We start from the raw sequence: 21,466 nt of genomic DNA on the forward strand, positions 1-21,466 counted from the left end.
TACTTCTGCTCAACCTATCAGCATTTGGCAAAACCGGCTATTCAACTTAAAATCCTATAACAGACTGCAAAACTAGACGGACCTGGCTCCTCCCATTAATTACTCAGTAAGTTCCATGACCTGCTCAGCTAGAACTAAACACTACTCCCTCAAATTATCTACACTTCAGGGAATCTTTAGTAAACATGGTCAAGGAGAATCCCAAGGCCTTTTATGCATATATTAGGAACAAGAGAAAGAGAAGGCCCACTCCAGGACGATGGAGGAAAATTATGCATGAAACCACAGGAAGTGGGTGAAATCCTTATTGAGTACTTTGTATCGGCATTCCTTGAGGAGAGGGCCTGACGGATGTTGAGGTCAGGGATAGGTGTGTGAACACTCTTGAGAACATCAATACTATCAAAGGAGGAAGTGTTGAGCATCCTAAATTGCATTAAGGTAAACAGGTTACTGCGGGAATCAAAAGGAGAAATAACTGGGCCCTTAACAGATATCTTCACATCCTCTTTGACCACAGGCTAGGTTCTACAGGACTGAAGAATAGCCAATATTGATCCCTTATTTAAGAAAGGAAGCAGGGATAATCTAGCAAATTATAGGCCAGTGAGTCTGACATCAGTGATGGGGAAGCTTTTGGAAAAGATACTGATGGACAAGGTGTATGCACATTTGGAGGGAAATAGACCAGTTAGTTACGGGCAGCATGGTTTTGTATGGGGACGGTCATGTCTCACCAACCTGATTGAGTTTTTTGAAGAGGGGACAAAGAAAATTGATGAGGGAAAGGCTGTGGGTGTAGTTTATATGGACTTTAGTAAAGCGTTTGACAACGTCCCACATGACAGACTAGTACAAAAACTAAAATCACATGGGATTTGGGGTGGGCTGGTTAGATGGATACAGAACTGGCATGGTTACAGAAGACGGAGTCACAGTGGAAGGGTGTTTTTCAGACTGGAGATCTGTAGTTAGTGATGTTCCGCAGGGATCAGTGTTGGAACCTTTGTAGTATATATAAATAATCTGGAGGAAAATGTGGTTGGTCTGATTAGTAAATTTGTGGATGACACTAAGATTAGTGGAGTTGCTGATGGTGCTGAGGATTGTCAGGGGATACAACAGGATATAGGTAGATTGGTGACTTGGGTACAGAAAGGAGTTTAATCCAGACAAATGCAAGGCGCTGCATTTTGGAGGATCAAATCTAGGTATGAATTATACTGTAAATGACAAAAACCCTTAGGAACATTAACATACAGAGGGATCTGACGTACATGTCCACAGTTGCCCAAAAATGGCAACACAGGTGGCCAAGGTGATTAATAACAATCGTTTATTGTCACAAGTAGGCTTACTTATGACGAGACTTACTTGTCATACTTACAGAAGACATTACTTACTTATGACTGCAATGGAGTTACTATGAAAAGCACCTAGTAGCCACATTCGAGCTCCTGTTTGGGTAATTCTCAGCTGGTATGGGAATTGAACCCTCGCTGCTGTCCTTGTTGTGCATCACAGACCAGCTGTCTAGCCCACTGAGCTAAACCAGACAATATTAAATAGACATATGGCATGCTTGCCTTCAGCAGCCGGGGCATTGAGTACAGGAGTTGGGAAATCGTGTTGCAGCTATATAAAACCTTGGTTCGGCTGTATTTTCAGTATTGCATGCAGTTCTGGTCACCACATTATCAGAAGGACGTGGCAGTTTTTGAGATGGTGCAAAGAAGGTTCACCAGGATGTTGTCTGGTTTTGATGGTGTTGGCTATGAGGAGAGGTTGAATAAACTAGGATTGTTTTCACTGGAAAAACAGAGGCTGATGGGAGACCTGATAGAGGTCTACAAAATTGAGAGGCATAGACAGGGTGAATAGTCAGAGGCTTTTTCCAAGGGTGGAAGTGTCAATTACAAGTGGGCACAGGTTCAAGGTGAGAGGGTAATGGTTTACAGGAGATGTGCGGGGTAAGTTTTACACACGAGCGGTGGGTACCTGGGAGGCGCTGCCAGAGGATGGGGTGGAAGCAGGCACATTAGCAACATTTAAGAGGCATCTGGATGAGTACACGGATAGGGAGGAAATAGAGGGATAGGGACCAAGTAAGGGCAGAAGGTGTTTTTTTTTTAGTTAGGGCATCATGATTGGTACAGGCTTGCAAGGCCGAAGGGCCTGTTCCTGTGCTGTACTTTTCTTCATTTGTTCAGTCAAAACATGATTCCATTAGCCCTTTATCTGTAACCAAGTAAGTGGTTGAAATAAATGATTACCTAACCTTTTATGACTCTTTAATTACAGCTTTAGCAGGCATACTGCCTGTATGTATTTTAAACCAAGGTTTTAATATTTATACAGCTGAATATAAAATATAATATATAACAATTTGTACATTCCTCACACACCTAACATACTTGTTAGTAAAATTGAAGCTCAAACCTGATCAACCTGAAATGTTAACTCTGTTTCTCCCTCCATATATGCTGTCTGACTGGCTGAGTGTTTCCAGCATTCATTATATCTTGTTTTTGTATTTCTAATTTCTTTCATTTATTGGAAAATATGCCTCCATATGTTCATGTTTATATTCATATTACGAGTATATTAGAAAGCTCCTGAAATATAATAATGAGCACCTTCACCATTTTCCCTATTCTCAAATGGCTACCAAATAGGTCATGGGAGTATAAAATGTAGAGGCCAGAATGCAACTGCCCATTTCAAATAAGCTACAACACTCTTAAGTAGAGAACTTAAAACTCATTGCAATTGTATTTTAGTTCATTAGCCCATTTTCCTTGACCGACCAACTGGAGAAAGAAATCTAAATAATGGGCTTATACCAAAGTCACAAATGATCTTCTCTGTGCTTTGCATCATTCAAAATGAGGAACCTTTCCATGGTCCTCTACATCTCTTCCCCATTTTTCAGTTTGGTTCCACTCCGTAACAAAGTGCCTTCTCTTTCTGTTCACCTCTGGTGTTCCTAAAAGCACCTTTTTTATGTATCAGAGAATACACCCCTGCTGGTGAAATATCACGTGATCTGTAGTGACGTTGAGAGGGCTTCAGTTCTCCATCTTGTATGAGCAACTTCTCCTAATACACCACTCATTGCATTTTGTAACAAATCTAAGTGTGTGGGCACCTCCATACCTTTTCACTTTGCAGCACTTCGAGAATATAACAAATGAGAAAACTAGAGATTGAGGATTGAGACAAAACAAAATTGCTATAAAAAATCATCGGCAAGATAATTGGAGACCGCGTTGAGAGCAGAGAAAAGATTCTCTAGACCAGACTCTCAGGTTGGGCGAAGCAAAAGCCTCCGTGCTGAAGGTTTATAAAAAATGGATCACAACTGTAAGTTAGCAGAATGACAGTTCAAAAACCTGCTTGCCATTGGAGTGGGTAGAGTCTAGGCTGCAAAGGCTGTGCATGTGGCGATGTTAAACGGGCTGGGGGGTGGCGGGGGCAACTTTAAGGGTAGCAAAATACTGTGATTTGGTGCAACACTAGATGGCATTCTTCATGATGGGTTAGTACGAGGGATCTGCAGTGAAGCTATTCGGAGGAAGCTGCTTACTGTAAGTAACTTAACTCAAAGCTGCTGTATAAGTTGCTGCGTCAATGGAGCTAGCAGCAAAAGAGGCTTCACAGATGAGAACTGGAACAAAGATCCACAAGGTGGAGACTGCTAAAAACAAATCTGCAAGCGTACAACCATGTCATCGATGTGCACAAGTTGGACACTCAGCAGGGGAATGCTGGAGTAGAAAAAGTACATGGAGGAACTGTGGCAAGAAGAGCCAAAGTGGGTTAGGCAACATCACCAACACCAAAGATGTGCAAGAAAAACGCACCTCAACAAACTAGATTGTGTCTATAAGTTAGTGATCGAAGTTCACAAACCCTCAGGAGACGAGGCAACCGAACAACATCAGGAGCTGAAACCAGATGGTTTGTCAATGCGAAGCGATTAACAGCATTTCTGGGCATTCCCAAAACTTGATGGTAACCGAGACAAAATGGATGTGGATACGGGTGCAGCTGTGCCAGTGATACCTGAGACAATTTATAATCCGAAGTTGGCTCACCTGCCTTTACAACCGCCAAATGTTATCCTAAGAACATGCGCTATTCATAGAATTTTACAATGCAGAAGGAGGCCATTCGGCCTGTCGAGTTTGCACCGGCTCTTGGAAAGAGCACCTCCACCCCATCCCCATAACCCAGTAACCCCCCCCAACACTAAGGGCAATTTTGGACACTAAGAGCAATTTAGCATGGCCAATCCACCTAACCTGCACATCTTTGGACTGTGGGAAGAAACCAGAGCACCTGGAGGAAACCCATGCACACACTGGGAGAACGTGCAGACTCCGCACAGACAGTGACCCAAGCCAGGAATCGAACCTGGGACCCTGGAGCTGTGAAGCAATTGTGCTAACCACTATGCTACCGTGCTACACAGAAGACGTTGCACCATTAAAAGGATACATAATGATGCAAGTAGAAATAAATGGGCAAACAGCGGAGTTGTCTCTTCACGTTGTCCATGGACATTTTCCTGCTTGTTTGGTAGAGCATGGTTGGGAAAATTAAACTCTACTAGGGAGCAGTGAATCAACTAGTGGTTTCAAAGAATGACCTACAGCAACTTCTCGAAGTATAAAAAGGTGTTTGAAGATTCACTGGACTGTTGATGTTCAACTCAAAATCAAGCCGAACAGTACTTCTAAATGTCCCAAAGGTAGAAGTGTATCATATGCCATCAGGCCAAAAGTTGAAAAACTAGAAAGGCTAGACAAACAAGAGTCATTGAACTGGTTGCTACAAGTGATAGTTCCTGTGAAGAATTGCGATGGCTCAGTGAGAATGTGGAGATTTTAAAACCATTATTAACCTGGTATTGTGCACGGATCACTATTCAGTAGTGCAGATTGAAGACTTGTTTGCCAGACTTTCTGGAGGTCAGAAATTTGGTAAAATAGATCTATCACAGGCATTTTTACAATTGAATGTGGCTGCAAAATCACAGCTGCTACTCACTATCGTGACGCACAAAGGTCTGATCCGTTACAGGAGACTTCCATTTGGAATAACATCTGATCTTGCTCTTTTTCAGGGATCCAAGGATCAAATTCTAAGTGGGGTGCAATGTTATCTAGATGGCATTCAAGTAAACAAGAACACTTGAAGAACCCAGAAGCTACACTGAAACGTCTACAAAACCATAATCTTGAGTTAAAAAGGAAAAGTATGACTTTTCAAGGTATCTCATCTGGGTCACATCAATGATAAAGATGGCTTACACAAGGAGCTGACAAAGATGACCATGATCTTGGAACGACTGATCGCATTTTTATAAAATGAGTTCAAGGGATGTGGGCAGCACAGGCTGGGCCAGCATTTATTGCCCATCCCTAATTGCCCTTGAGGGGGCAGTTGAGTCAGCCATGTTGCAGCTGTGGGTCTGGAGTCGCATGTAGGCAAGACCAGATAAGGATGGCAGATTTCCTTCCCTAAAGGACATTCGTGAAACAGATAGGTTTTTACAACAATCAACAATGGTTTTGTGGTTATCATTAAGCCTTTAATTCCAGATATTTTTTATTGAATTCAGATTCCACCATCTGCCGTGGCGGGATTTGAACATGCGTCCCCAGAGCATTGCTCTGGGTCTCTTGATTACTAGTCCAATGACAATATCACTATGTCTCCGCCTCTCCTAACTCTCTGCACGAGCTGTTAGTTAATAGCACAGAAAACAATTACGCTCCACTAGAAAAACGGGCTTTGAGCATCACATTCAGGGCAAGAGGTTTCATTGCTACCTTCATGCATATAATTTTACTCTTGACGAATCACTGACACTTGACAACAACAATCTTTGGGCCGTATGAAGGTGTCCTTCCTTTAGCAGCTAATAGGGTACAGAGATGGTCTTTGATGTTATCGACATAGATGTACAATATCCAGTATTGTAAATCGGAGTAACGTGCAAATGCTGATGCTATGTCAAGATTGCCACTACAAGTCAAGCTTGAACCAGAAGAACATTTCGTCAACATCCTATATTTCTCATGCATGGATAATGTTAATCTCTAATTCTGAAATACGCAAGAACCGATCCAGTAATGGGGAAAGTGATGGACTTCATCCAAAAGGAATGATTATAGACGTACATTGTAAAAATCCAGACCTTGAGTTCTACATCACACATCGCACTTGAGCTGACAGTCCACAGTGGAGTTTTATTATGGGGAATGAGTGATTATTCCTCCGTGCTTGCATAATAATGACCTTGACCAACTGCATGTGGGACGTTCTGATGTGATGAAGATAAAGGAGCTGGCATGCAATTTTTTTGGTGGCCAGGATTAGATACTCTGAGAAAGTGGGGCAATGTCAGTCCTGTGCAAAATTAAAAACAAATTCACCACTGCAGCCATTACATCCTTTGACATAGCCAACACAATAATGGCAGAGAATACACACAGACTATGTTGGTCCAGTTGACACTTGTTCCTATTGATCATGGATGCACAAAGTGGGCAGAAGTATTAATTATGAAATCCATAATGACAGATTAAATATTCGCAAGATTTGGTATACCGGAGCTGTTCGTAAGTGACAATGGTACTCTGTTTACTTCTAAGGAGTTCAAGGACTACTTAAAAGGAAATGGTATACAGCACATAAAGTCAGTTCTGTGCCATCCTTCAACAAATGGGTGCGTACCGTCACTTAAACATTCCATTAAATCATCAAAGGACACGGTACATTAGCAAGAAGAATGAACAAATTCTTAATGTCTTATCAGAACACCACGCATGCAATGATTATCTTTGTGTTACAAGTAGGCTTACATTGACACGGCAATGAAGTTACTATGAAAATCCCCTAGTTGTCACATTCCAGCGCCTGTTCAGATACACGGAGGGGGAATTCAGAATGTCCAATTCACCTAACAAACACGTCTTTCGGGACTTTGTGGGAAGAAACTGGAGCACCCGGAGGAAATCCACGCAGATCCGGGGAGAACGTACAGACTCCGCACAGACAATGGCCCAAGCCGGGAATCTGACCTGGCACCCTGGTGTTGTGAAGCAACTGTGCTACCATAAGTTCACAAACAATACTGCTGTAAAAATAAAGGAAACGAGAACAGTTTGATCTTTCGATGCCAGCTGATACTTCACACATTGCCAAATGATAACACAAGCACAATTTGCTGGGAGGGAACAAAACTCTTTGTCCTTGAGTGAATACTCATTGCCTGAGTGCTAGTTAGAAGCTGCACTATGAGGAATGGGTACCTGCTGTTGTTCGAGCTAAAACAGGTCCAATTTCATACTCTGTACAGGCGGATGATGACGAGTTTGGCAAAGTCATACTGACTAACTACTAGCTTCACAAAGTGAAATCGCTGAAACCTCTGAAGAAACCCGTCGGTGGCCATGAGCTGATCGGTCACACAGAAGGTGGTTCCTGTTTGGAGAAGTTTGATTTGGCCCTTTCTACCCTGTTAATGGGTGTTTTTTGAGCAAAAAATTGGGAACTGAGTGGAGGGTGCTGTTTTGTTTTACCCCAGTGCAGAATGTCAGTGGGTTATCACACCCAGCAGAAGTTGGTGAGAGCCCTAGCTCAGGAGTTGGAGGACACACGTGGTGCAGCACTAACGGAGAAAATGGCAGAGGGGGATGTCGTCATCTACCACATTGCCTGTGGAGCAGTTCATGGACTTTTGCAAGGGGGAGTTTCAGCAACAGCGGCAAGAAATGCAGGAGGATTGGTCCAAGGCAATTTGAGGGAGCAGTAATCCCTCTTCATGAGACTTTGGATCGTTTGGAGAAGCGCTGTAGTCACAAGGTGCGATGATCCGAGAGATGCAAAGGGCACTCTGACTTTTCGAAGATGTTCGAGCAGCTGATCAAAGTGGGGGTCTCCGAGAAGGATTTACCAAGACATTGGTGCCAACTTGGCCAAATGGAAGGGAGAGTTTAATAAGGCCAAGGTGGCACTCTTTCTGAGCAAGGTCTGATTTGGGGTGTTGTACCCGGCCAAACTTCGGGTGACTTTCAAGGGCAAGGAACCTTTACAATGCCAGAGGCGATGGACAGCTTATTCAAGGAGCATGGGTTGAGGGAGGGCTATCGTTGGGAATTTCTTCTGTTTTATGGCTTTTTTATGTATATACAAGTTTTGTAATTGATGTGTTGTTTCTCTTTTGCATATGTTGATTGGGGTGTGTTGATGAGTGGGGGGATCGTTCTGTGTTTTGGGTCTCGTTTGGTGGGAACTTACGAAGTGGTATGTATATACAATATGTGCAGTATTTGGTTGTCTTTTGCACATGTTGGTTTTGCATTGGTCTGTGTCGATGGGGGGTGGTGGTACAGAGTTTTGGTTGAATGCTCTTGCAGGGGAGGGATGGGGGGGGGGGGAAGAGTTACCTGGGGAGGGGCCTTTTGAAAGTGTAAGGTGTGGGAGGGGTAGTTTGGGTGGTATCCTTTTCTAATGCCCAGGTGGCAGTTGCCATGCCAGCTGCCAGCAGAGAATGCTAGCAAATGGAAGCAGTGTGGGGGAAGGGACTGCAGTGGGTGGGATCTATGCTGGATGGGGCTGCTGGATAGCGGGGGTGGTGGGGTGGGTGTTGGAGTTGGAGGTCGGTAATGATAGGAACATGCAAGGTCTGAATGGTCCGGTTAAACGGTCGCAGGTGTTCGTGCATCAAAAAGGTTTCAAGCGCAGATGTGGCTTTGCTTCAGGAAACACATCTGTGGATGAAGGACAAGATATGATTAAGGATGGGAGGGGGGGGAAAGAGATTCATGATGGTGAGTGGGGTCCTGGCAGGAACATCAGTTGTCTTAGTCAATATATATGCACCCAATTAGGACAATGCGGACTTTGCTAAGCTGTTAGCACCCATCCCGATCTTGGATTCAGATCAGCTGATAATGGGGGCGATTTTAATTGTGTGTTGGACCCTAGGGTGGAGAGGCCTAGACCCAAGACAATGGTCAGGTTAGGGATGGCGAAGCTGCGTGGGTATTTATGGATCAGATTTGGGGGGGGGGGGGGGTCTGGATCCATGCAGGTTTAGGCAACCGGGAAAGAGGGAGAGTATTCCTTCTTCTCCCATGTACATTGGTATTGTTTTTTTTTGTATGTGGTGAAGTCAGTGCTGTCTGAGTCATGGGCGCAGAATACGCAAGAATTGTAATTTTGAACCTTATGTGGACATAAGGGTGCAGAGGTGACCAGGGTGGATGTTTGATTCAGCTCTCCTGGCAGATATAACATTCTGCAAGAAGTGGCGTTGGCGATTAAAAATAATAAAGAACTCTAGAGCTTAATCAGAATGGGATGGTTTCCGTCTCCACGTTCTGGGAAGCGTTGAATGCGTTGGTCAGGAAGGAGGTCATTTCTTATAAGGCCCACTGGGATAAAGTTGAGAGGGAGGAGAGGTTGGTGGAAGCTATTATAGAGCTGGATTGGAGGTACTCCGTGGCCCCGACTAGGAAACTGTTAGCAAAAAGGAAGAAACTACAGGGACAGTTTCACCTCTTGACAACAGGGAAGGTGCTGGGCCTTTTTTTTTTTAAAACCTCCATGATTTCTTTCCTGGCCTTGCATCTGCCTTCGTCTATAAACCCTAACTTGTCCAAAACACATGTTTTATTTTCTGCAGTTAATGCCTCACACCCATTGCCCAAGATCTTGTTGATTTGTTTGCCTGTTCTCCAGGCTGTGTTGAAAATCACCGTCCTATCATTGCCTTGATTTGTAATTGAGTTGAATGTGTAATTTTGACTCTTTCAGGATAAGGTTTCAGCTAGAGCTTTGCTAAAATTTGGAGTCAGCACCATTAATTTACTCAGAATCCTGCAAATCTTTAAACCGCACTGAAGTAAGCATGCTGAACTTTGCTTTGTGATATTTGTTAGTTTAGGTGAAATGATCCATCCTTAAGTGCAGCTGTGTGACATGCCACTGGTATGTATTTTGCATAAAACTGATTAACAAGTTATTAATTTTTGATTGTTGGAACCAAATTATTCAAATTTTTAGTTGCAGCAGTGAAAATTGTATTGTTTGCAGTATATTAATGTGTTTGGAAATTCTTTGTTTAGGTGGACTGACTCTTAGTATGAGCAACTGTTTTAAGCTCAACGTTGGAGGGATCATTTATTTTTGAATAATTACACAATTTAATTATCATAATATGCTTATATTTTTAACCAGGAAGTGGAACCAAATTCTCCAGCTGCATTAGCTGGTCTTCGACCTCACACAGACTATATAATTGGAGCAGATACTGTCATGAATGAGGTAAATTGAACAGATGATATGGTTTCAAGTTTAAACATGAATAAAAGCTATGGAGGTACCTTCCAAGTCATTTCTAACTTTGATTATTCTGACAAATATTTTTTGTAACCATACAACACCATAAAGATTCAGCAATAGTTTGAGAAGCTGCATATATTTGCATATTGTGTATAAAGACTGGAAATTTTCTTTCTCTCTGAAGAGAGAATTTTCAGTTCGAAATTTCAGAGTTGGGGCGGCGCGGTGGTTAGCGCTGCTGTCTACAGCGCTGAGGATCCGGGTTCAATCCCGGCCCCAGGTCACTGTCTGTGTGGAGTTTGCACATTTCCCCCGTGTCTGTGTGAGTTTTACCCCCACAACCCAAAGTTGTGCAGGTTCGGTGGATTGGCCATGCTAAATTACCCCTCAATTGGGAAAAAAAATAATAATTAGGTGCTCTAAATTTAAAATAAATAAATACATTTCAGAGTTAAAAATTGTGAATACTTTTTTAAAACATTTATGAAATTATGCATATGTCTCAAAATACCAATATTTTCTCCTTTATTTGTGAAAAAGAGACCAGCTTGAATGTGCGTTACATATCAGTGAAATTATGGGGTACTTGTGTATATTGTGCGGAGAATTTCACTTAGTTTTGCTGACACTGCATTTCATCCCTCTATTAATGTTCCAACTGAATTGGTGATCTCTAGTATTTCCTGCACAAATTTTACATATCTCTTCTCATCAGCATACTTGGGTATATGTTTGTGTACACACATTGAATGGATTAGAAAATAGCATTACTAATACTTTAATTTATTTCCCCTAGTCTGAAGATCTCTTCTCTCTGATCGAGACACATGAAGGAAAACCTTTGAAGCTGTATGTGTACAATACAGACACTGATAACTGCCGAGAAGTCGTTATCACGCCAAATACTACATGGGGTGGAGAAGGCAGGTAAGATGCAAACTCATTTTAAACTGAATAATTCAAATTCTGTATAAAACCAGGAAATCCTGGACAGAAGTATACTGTCCATAGCATTTAGACGGCAATGTGGGCGTACTTAAAAGGCATGAACTGTAGCAGTTCAAGAAGCTATCTCACCATCATCATCTCGAGCGCACTTCGGAATGGGAAATAAGTGGCTAGCGTCACATACATCACACAAACAAATAAAAGGGGCATAATACTTCGGTAGAAACCCTTTTCCCTGTAACTAACACATTTTGGGTAGATTGAATATTGAAATTTTAAAAGTGAATTCATTTTTCAAACGCTGACAGACTGCTAACAAGCTCCAGCTTTTTTTTTTGTTTCTCATTTTAATATTTACCTTCTAGAATTTGGTGAATAACATACATAAATTGTTTTTAAGCCTAGGTTGTGGGATTGGATATGGCTACTTGCATCGAATTCCAACCCGTCCATTCGCAGAGGGTAAAAAAATTAGTCTTCCTGGACAGCAACCTGGTACACCAGCCAGCCCATTAAAAGATGGTTTCACAGAGGTAATATTTGATTTGTTTTATCTTGAAGATACATTGAAAGGAATATTTATTTTGTATGCAGTTGAAACATTTGGAAAATTTTTATGTGGAATTGAAAAATGTGATGGGCCATTGCATTTTAATGTTTTTCAAAAAAAAAGTGAAAAGACAGTTGGCTATTTCAATTCATGAAAAACTGTACAGCTTTGAAGGCAGAAAAGTGTGTAGACACTTTCAATTGTGAGAATTAATGTAATTGACACAATGAAAATTTGATTACTTTTTTTGTAAATTTAGAGAATCCAATTTTTTTTTTCTAATAAAGGGACAACCTACCGTTGCCAATCCACCTACCTTTCACAAAATGTGAGATTACATTAATAGTTTACAGAATATTTTAAAGAATAGTTGGCAGAACTCAAGTAGGGGATTTACTTGTGCACTAGCTAGTTATCCAGTCATACCTACATTTCTGGCGTTTATAATAACCCTGTTTGCAATCTTCAAAATCAGCCTTGTGTTATGTTATTTTAAAAATGTACTTGTGTTTCAATAATTCTGCCCAGCCTGGCTGAAAATATCCTCCCTGTGATTATGATCAGTCTACAAAATTATTTTTTGCTTGAAGCTTTTAATATCGTTATTTATGTAAGTAAAAATTGGGAACTTACACTGTGCTGTTTTCCAGAGGGTTATTGCATAAAATATTTTAATATGATAATGACTGAAGTTTTAAATAAAAGCAAAATACTCCGGATGCTGGAAATCTTTTTTTTTTTAAAAACAGAAAATGCTGGAGAAACACAGCAGATCTGACAATATCCATGGAGAGAGAAACAGAATTAACGTTTGAGTCCATATGACGTTGTTTAGGGCCAGAAGGTTACAATATATTGGCTTCAGTTTTGTCATCAGACAGGGTGGAATGTCAACCACATTGAAGTATTCTTACAGGTAGCAATCCAAGAAATAAATTGCACTCAATTTTTAAACTTCTAATAATTTTGCCGAGAGCAAAATAGATGATTGAAACATGCAGATAGAGCAAAATAGATGATTGAAACATGCAGATTGGATTAAGGTCGAAGCATGGACTGGTTATATCTCACAAGGAGGCCATTCAGCCCACCATGTCCTTGCTGGCCCCCCTCGAGCAGTTCACCCACTGCCAATCCTCCACCTTTTCCCCGTAACAGCTGAAATAGCAAACTGTTTTTATCACGACAGAGAGATTTAACATTTTGCAAAAAATTGGTTCTTCAGGGCCAGTGAGGCTGTTCAGTAATTATGAACTTATTTAGCTATTTTAAAAATCTGGGTTGTACCGCATTCAAAAAGGATTAACCTTTCAATGGGTTTTCTACGAGACTAATAAAAGGGCAAGTTTTCATTAGTTCAGTGATTTCTGTTTGATATCAATTCACCACCCTATGGGGAAAGAAGTATAGAATCATTGACCTCAACCTCTGGATTTTTGCATTTAATGCATGTGTGGACTCCAGAAATTGCTGTCCGTTTTTGATGTTGCTGTCACAAAATTCAAGCCATTGTGTTTACTTCTGTAATAAATGTTGCGGTGGTGTACTTTCAATTTCAAATTTTGAACTAAGTGTGATTTATTGCAGTTTTAGGTTTAAGTTTATTTGTTGAATACTGATCAGATAAGCACTTCTTCTATCTTTGTAGGTTCAGTTATCTGCTGTTACCCCATCATCTGCTGCAGCCAACCTCCAGCAGGGATTATCAGGACTCTCACTGGGTATGGCTCCCCCTTCTGTTAACAGTGTTCTTAATACAGGTATGAATTAATAGCATTTACACAAGTACTGAAATTTACTTTTTTTTAAACTTAATTCTGATATTTTCATTTAAAATCTTTCCTCTTCCCCTGAGGGTTTTTGATTTGCCAACTTAAAGCTGTGTTCTTCCAAAACCTCTGGATTGCTCATTATTTTGAGTTCTCTAATCAGAAAAGACCCACTCAAATGACTCAATCCTATGAGTGCAGCTGTTCTTGTTATCTGTGCAGGGATTAGCCTGTTTACCATTTCTTATTCCACATGATTGCTCATGTAAAATATTGAGAGTTGAACCACTCTTGCTATTACAAATTGTGATCAGTTTTAGATGCATTCTATGGTTCAGTAGCATTAGTAACCCCGTAATCGGGGAGGGGGTGGCGTAGTGGTATTGTCGCTGGACTAGTAATCCAGAGACCTAGAGTACACTTTTCAAATCCCACCATTGCAGATGGTGAAATTTGAATTCAATTTTTAAAAAATATGGAATTGAAAGTCTAATGATCACCATGAAACCATTGTTGAGGTTGTCGTAAAAACCCATCTGGTTCACCAACGTCCTTTTATGGAAGGAAATCTGCTATCCTTACCTGGTCTGGCCTATATGTGACTCCAGACCCACAGCAATGTGGGTGACTCTTAACTGCCCCTCAAGGGCAATTAGGGAGGGGCAATAAATGCTGGCACAGCCTGTGACGTCCATGTCCATTGAACGAATAAAAGAAATATAGTCTGACCATCTTTTATGGAATTGACTCGCTTTCTTGTATCTACTTGAATGGATAATTATCTTTGGGGAGATTTGTGACTGGTGCATCTCCTTATGCCCTGAACTAAATATTGTGGCTTTTATATGAACTTCAATCTTTCCAAATTCAGACCAAGCAAACACTTGGCGTGATTCTCCGGAAAGATTTTGAGGTGTGGTGTTGCAGTGAGTGGGAATTGCTGCGAGCTTCACGGCGATTGGCCCAGGGAGGCTGGCAACGCTATTCAACATTACTGCATTTGAGGCCCTCGTGATAGGATCTTTACTAATTTTCCCCCCTTTTTTCTACTCGTGCTGATGCTGGAACTTGACCGTGGCTGTTTTCTCTTCCCCTCTCTGCAACCACGCAATGACATCCTTGATGCTGTGCCAGGGATGCAATCTACTACCCTGGAAGAAAATTCTGCCTTCCTAACTATAGAATGCCTGATCAGTTTGCTTTCCTAGTCTTCCTTCTGCTTCTCTGTACAGTTGAGCCAACTGTGGTACATAATCTACATAGTGTACCAGTGAAAGCTTGCGTTGCTATATTTTATTCACTGAACCAACAATACACAATTACCCATGGTATTCTGGTTTATTATAAAAAGGAATAACTACTTAAGAATACCTGCTAACAGTGTAAATTTTGCCCATTTCCAGCAGCAGTTATTTTTGGACAATTTCTACCTGGTCAATATATCTGGTGTAAGAGTAACATGTTTCTGTGGAAATATCCTGCAAATTTTATAAGAAGGCTTTGTTTTTCCTATTTCTTCTGTTGCCCAAGATTCTGGAAATCAATAGTTGTTTATTCAAAACATTTTGAGACTTTCTTTATTAAATTTTGATTTTATTTTTTAACTTGTAAGGTGTTCCAACAGTTCCATTGTTGCCTTCATCTGTGAATTCACCACCAGGTGCAGTACCAACAAATCTAAATTCTGATCCCACCCTACCTGGTAAGTCTCTAATTATAGGATAAGAATCATGAATTGGTGTGATTCTGGAAGGAAATTTTGTTTTCTACCTAGATGTTAATTTGGTTTATTGCCTTCCAAAAATATTTTTTTTTTCTGCAAAATTTACTGGCGATGTACTTTGTAATACACTCTCAATGTGTCAAACTGGAAACTTCCACTGACACAAGACAATTATTTAAAATATGGACTAATTAGTGAATATTAACTGGGCAAATGTTTGGTTAACACGGAGCTTGACAATATTTTTCACTTCAAAACCATCCCGCCATGTTCTGACCAATAATACAAGCTCATTGGCCTGACCTAAAAGGACTTGATGCACAGTGAGTCAATTTACTTAATTATTTCATTATTTTTAATAAATTGAGTACCCAATTCTTTTTTTCCCAATTAAGGGGAAATTTAGCGTGGCCAATTCACTTACCCTGCACATCTTTTTGGATTGTGGGGTGAGACCCTCGCAGACACTGGGAGAATGAGAAAACTCCACACTTAGTGACCAGGATTGAACACAGGTCCTCGGCGTGTAACTTGCTTCAATAATGTGGTCCATTCATAAGTAACTTGATTTTTAAATGGTTGATAACATTATGAATTTTTAATTGCTGTTCATTTTTTGAAAGCTAAATCAATTCTGTAGGATTCTATCAGGTATTCTAAATGATGTGATGAATTGAGTAACATGAATATCCGTATTTTGCTTTTATATCAATAAGTACTATTGAACAATTATTTATATTGTAAGCACAAGCACTATAACACTTTTTGAAAGAGGTGCCACATGTATAGCATTATTCACATTATTAACATTGATAATTATATGTAATTTTAATATTTGCAGGTTTTATGCCATTACCAGGTGGACTTCCTAATTTGCCCAACCTACCCAACTTCAATATCACCCTACAAAACCTTGCTCCAGTGACCTTACCAGGAATAGGTGTGATACCTCCGCCCGCTGGTATGTTTCTAGAGTACTTGAAATTGAACCATTTTTCATTATAAGTGGGAAGTAATTTCAAATATAATCTTCTCATAATTTCTGTTGGTTCTTTGCCCCTTTTAAAATTTCCATGCAAGGGCAGCAAAGGTTCAGAATGTACTCAAGGTGTGGGACTTCAATGGCCATCATCAAGAGTGACTCAGTAATCTGGGAGTGCAGGTCGCTCTGGACTGCGCTCAGCTCCATAAATTGAATTTTATGAGTTTGGTGGGCAGGGTTAAAGTGGGGTTTGCTGAGGTGGGATAGCCTCAGGCCGGGTGCAGGCAGTTAAGATGAACATTTTGCCGTGATTTTTATTCTTGTTCGGTCTTTTTGCCGAAAATGTTTTGGGCTGATGTCATCATTTGTGTGGGGAGGTAAGGTAGCAAGGATTAGGAGGACTGTGCTCCAGAGAGGGTGACAGTTTGGGGGCATGGCCCTTCTAAACTTGTTATACTATTACTGGGTGGCGAACGCTGAGAAGGTGCAGGACTGGAGTAGGGAGATGGAGGCTTTGTGGGTGTAGATGGAGGCAGGGTTTTGTGGAGTTTGCAGGCTTTGGCAATGGTGCGGCTTCCATTTGCCCCAGGGAGGTATTCGGGGAGTCTGCTGGTAGTGGCCACGCTGAAATTATGGAGGCAGTTTCGGCAACACTTTAAGTTGGGGACAGGGTCGAATTTGAGTCCGATTCGAGGGAACCAGGGGTTTGAGCCTGGGAAGATGGATGCAAAATTTCCAGGATGGGCTGTTCCTGGAAGGACGGTTTGCTATTCTGGAGATGTTGCGGGCGAAGTATGGGGTGCCGCAAGGTGAGGGTTTCCGGTACGTGCAGGTGTGGGATTTTATGAAAAAGTCTGTCCGACCTTTCCAGTGGCACCGCCCTGCTCATTGCTGAGGGGGGTGTTGGTGATGGGGTTAGAGGGGGTGGGGTCATCTCACCGATTTATGGGAGGATTTTGGCAGAGGATAGGGTGTCTCTTGAGGGGGTTATGGCAAAGTGCAAAGATGTGCAGGTAGGTACATTGGCCATGCTAAATTGCCCTTAGTGTCGAAAGGTGGGGTTACTGGGATAGGGTGGAGTTGTGGGCTTAAGTAGGGTCCACTTTCCGTTGCAGACTCGATGGGGTGAATGGCCTCCTTCTGCACTGTAGATTCTATGAAGTTGGAAGAGGAGCTAGGGATGGTGCTGGAGGAGAGACAGTGGAGTGAGGTGCTGCGGAGTGTGAATGCCTCAACATGATGCGCAAGGCTGGGGTTGACGCAGCTAAAGATAGTGCACAGAGCGCACCTGCTGAAGTTGAGGATGAGCCGGTTGTTTGAAGGGGTGGAGGGTATTTGTGAGTGGTGTGAGAGGGGCCCAGCCAATCACGTACACTTGTTCTGGTCCTGTCCAAAGTTGGAGAAGTTTTGGGGTTATTCTTGAGAACCATGTCGGCAATTCTAAATGTGGACTTGGGGCCCAGTCCCCTGGGGGCAATATTCGGGGTGTCGGACTTGCCAAACTTGCAGACTGGTGTGGGGGTAGATGTTTTAGCCTTCGCCTTGTTGATTGCTTGCAGGTGGGTCCTGTTGGAGTGTAGGTCCGTTTCTCCACCCTGTGCCTCAGTGTGGCTGGGGGATATAATGGAATTCTTGTATTTGGAGATGTTTGCTCTGAGGGCGGCGAGTGAGGGATGCTACAAGAGAGGGGCTTTATTTGTATTGCATTTTGGGGAGCTGGTTGCTGCCTAGGGGAGTGGGGGTTATTTTGTTTTGGGTTGGTTTTATTTTGTAAATGCTATGTGTTTTATATTTAATTGCTAAAATTTGAATTTAAAAAAAAAGTGACTCTGTAGCACAACCAGACAAGAGTTCGATGTGAACATAAGAACTAGGAGCAGGAGAAGGCCATCTGGCCCCTCAAGCCTGCTCTGCCATTCAGTAAAATCATGGTTGATGTTGTGGACTGTGCCCCACTTACCTGCCCGCTCACCATAACCTTTTATTATTTTACTATTCAAAAATCTATTGACCTTTGCCTTAAAAACATTCAACGGGGTAGCCTCAACTGATTCACTGGGCAGGGAATTCCACAGATTCACAACCCTTTGGGTGAAGAAGTTCCTCCTCAACTCAGTCCTAAAACTGCTCCCCGTTATTTTGAGGCCATGTCCCCTAGTTTTAGTTTCACCCGCCAGTGGAAATAACCTCCCTGATTCTATCTTAAATATTCTCTTCATAATTTTATATGTTTCTATAAGATCCCCCCCCTCATTCTTATTCCGATGAGTATAGTCCCAGTTTACTTAGTCTCTCCTTGTAAATTAATCCTCTCAACTCCAGAATCAACTTAGTGAATCTCCTCTGTGCCGGTACATCCTTTCTCAAGTAAGGAGACCAAAACAGTACACAGTCCTTCAGGTTTGGCCTCACCAGCACCCTATACAGCTGCAACATAACCTTCCTGTTTTTAGACTCCATCCCTCTAGCAATGAAGGACAAAATTCCATTTGCTGCCTTAATTAGTTACTGCACCTGCAAACATTTTGCGATTCATGCACAAGGACACCAGGTCCCTCTGCACAGCAGCATGCTGCAATTTTTTACCATTTAAATAATAGTCCATTTTGCTGTTATTCCTACCAAAATGGATGACCTCTCATTTATCAACATTGAGCTCTACCTGCCAAACCCTTCCCACTCAAACTACCTATATCCCTTTGCAGACTTTCAGCGTCCTCTGCACACATGACTCTACCACTCATCTTAGTGTCATCTGCAAACTTCGACACATTTGGCAGCAACTGAAGGACATATCTTCTAGATTGGGCATATGGCAGATGGTGCAAGAGAGAACAAGGGGAAATCCTACTTAACCTCGCCCTTGTCTACCGGTCATGGATATCTCTGTCCATGACAGTAACTGCAGGAGTCAGCACCTCCGGGTCCTTGTGCTGACAATGTTCCATCTTCACGAGGAGGATATCCTCCATATGTTGTGACACTACCACATTGCTAAATGGGACCGATTTTAAAATAGATCTAGCAACTCAAAATTGGGCATTATGAGGTCCTTTGGGCCATCAGCAGAATTGTGCTCAACCAGATCTGTAACCTCCTTGACCTGGCATATGCCTCACTCTACCATTACATTCAAGCCAGTGGAATCAGGAAAGCATGCCAGCTGCAGCAGCAGGCATATCTAAAGATGTAGTGCAGCTACAACACAGTCAGAAATGGTGGTTGACAATCAAACAGGGGGAGGAGGCTCCACAAGCATCCCTATTCTCTATGATGGACATTCCCAGCACGTCAGCGCAAAAGACCAAGTTGAAGAATTTGTAGCCAGCAGTGCTGAGTGGGTGATCCATCTCTGCCACATCCTGATATCCCCAGCATCACACGTGGCAGCCTTCAGTCAATTTGGTTAACCCCATTGAGATATCAAAAAACTACTTGCGTCACTGAATACTTCAAAGGCTATGGGCCCTGTCATGATACTGGTGTGCTGTACTGATGGATTCTGCTCCAGCTGCACCCCTAGCAAACCAGTTCCAGTATAGTAGAAACACTGGCATCTACCCAGGTATGCACTGCTTGCAAAAAACAAGACAAATCCAATACAATCAATTGCCACTCCAACATCTACTCTCAATCATCAGCAAAGTGACTGAAGGGGTCATTGATAGTGCTGTCCAGCAACACTTGCTCAGCAACAACCTGCTGATGTTCAGTTGAGATCCGTCAGAGTCTTTCAGCTCCAGACCTCATTATAGCCTGGGTCCAAACATGGACATAAGAAGTGAACTTGCGAGGCTAGTTGATTGTATCAAGGGATACTAACAAAATTGAAGTCAATGGGTACCAGAGCTCTATTGGTTGGAGTCATACCTGACACAAAGGAAAACTGCTGTGGTTGTCGAAGGCCAATCATCGCAACCGTGGGCATCACTGCAAGAGTTCCTCAGGGTAGTGTCCTCGGCCCAACCATCTTCAGTTGCTTCATCAATGACCTTCCCTCCAGCACAAGGTCAGAAGTAGGGATGTTCGCTGATGATTGCACAGTATTCGGTATTATTCGCCACTCCTCAGACACGTGAGCAGTCCCTGCTTACATGCAGCAAGACCTGGACAACATTCAGGCTTGGGCTGATTCGTGGCAAGAACATCTCCGTAATCACAAGAGAATCTGACCATCTGTCAATGCTGTTCAATTGTGTTACCATCCCTGAACCCCCACCTCCAACATTCTGGGAGTTTCTGTTGTTCAGACACTTAACTGGACTAGCTGTATAAATACTGGACTAGCTGTATAAATACTGTGGCTACAAGAAGGTCAGATGCTTGAAATTCTGTGGTGAACAACTCACTTCCTAAATCCCAGAGCTTGTTCATCTACATGGAACAAGTCAGGAATGTGATTGAATACTGGATGAATGCAGCTCTGACAACACTCCAGCTGAACCTGGATAAGAACATAGAACGATACAGCGCAGTACAGGCCTTTCGGCCCTCGATGTTGCACCGACATGGAAAAAAAAACTAAAGGCCATCTAACCTACACTATGCCCTTATCATCCATATGCTTATCCAATAAATTTTTTAATGCCCTCAATGTTGGCGAGTTCACTACTGTTGCAGGTAGGGCATTCCACGGCCTCACAACTCTTTGCGTAAAAAACCCACCTCTGACCTCTGTCCTATATCAATTACCCCTCAATTTAAGGCTGTGTCCCCTCGTGCTAGCCACCTCCATCCGTGGGAGAAGGCTCTCGCTGTCCACCCTATCTAACCCTCTGATCATTTTGTATGCCTCTATTAAGTCACCTCTTAACCTTCTTCTCTCTAACGAAAACAACCTCAAGTCCATCAGCCTTTCCTCATAAGATTTTCCCTCCATACCAGGCAACATCCTGGTAAATCTCCTCTGCACCCGTTCCAAAGCTTCCACGTCCTTCCTATAATGAGGCGACCAGAACTGTACGCAATACTCCAAATGCGGCCGTACCAGAGTTTGGTACAGCTGCATCATGACCTCATGGCTCCGGAACTCAATCCCTCTACCAATAAAGGCCAACACACCATAGGCCTTCTTCACAACCCTATCAACCTGGGTGGCAACTTTCAGGGATCTATGTACATGGACACCGAGATCC

General features: G+C 42.3%; 1 protein-coding gene across 2 annotated transcripts in view; it reads left to right on the forward strand.

The window, feature by feature from the left end:
- gorasp2 (golgi reassembly stacking protein 2) overlaps nt 1-21,466 on the forward strand; it is a 65,112-nt gene that overhangs the window by 37,552 nt on the left and 6,094 nt on the right. The window contains exons 4-9 of one of the 2 annotated variants that reach the window (XM_038789483.1): nt 10,255-10,341; nt 11,156-11,286; nt 11,708-11,840; nt 13,506-13,617; nt 15,239-15,328; nt 16,191-16,310. In XM_038789483.1, coding sequence (XP_038645411.1) covers nt 10,255-10,341; nt 11,156-11,286; nt 11,708-11,840; nt 13,506-13,617; nt 15,239-15,328; nt 16,191-16,310 — 673 coding nt within the window. The remainder of the gene's footprint in view (nt 1-10,254; nt 10,342-11,155; nt 11,287-11,707; nt 11,841-13,505; nt 13,618-15,238; nt 15,329-16,190; nt 16,311-21,466) is intronic. The other variant, XM_038789484.1, reaches the window with a different exon arrangement.

This window comes from Scyliorhinus canicula, chromosome 2, assembly GCF_902713615.1.
Source record: "Scyliorhinus canicula chromosome 2, sScyCan1.1, whole genome shotgun sequence".
In the NCBI taxonomy this organism is placed as follows: Eukaryota; Metazoa; Chordata; class Chondrichthyes; order Carcharhiniformes; family Scyliorhinidae; genus Scyliorhinus; species Scyliorhinus canicula.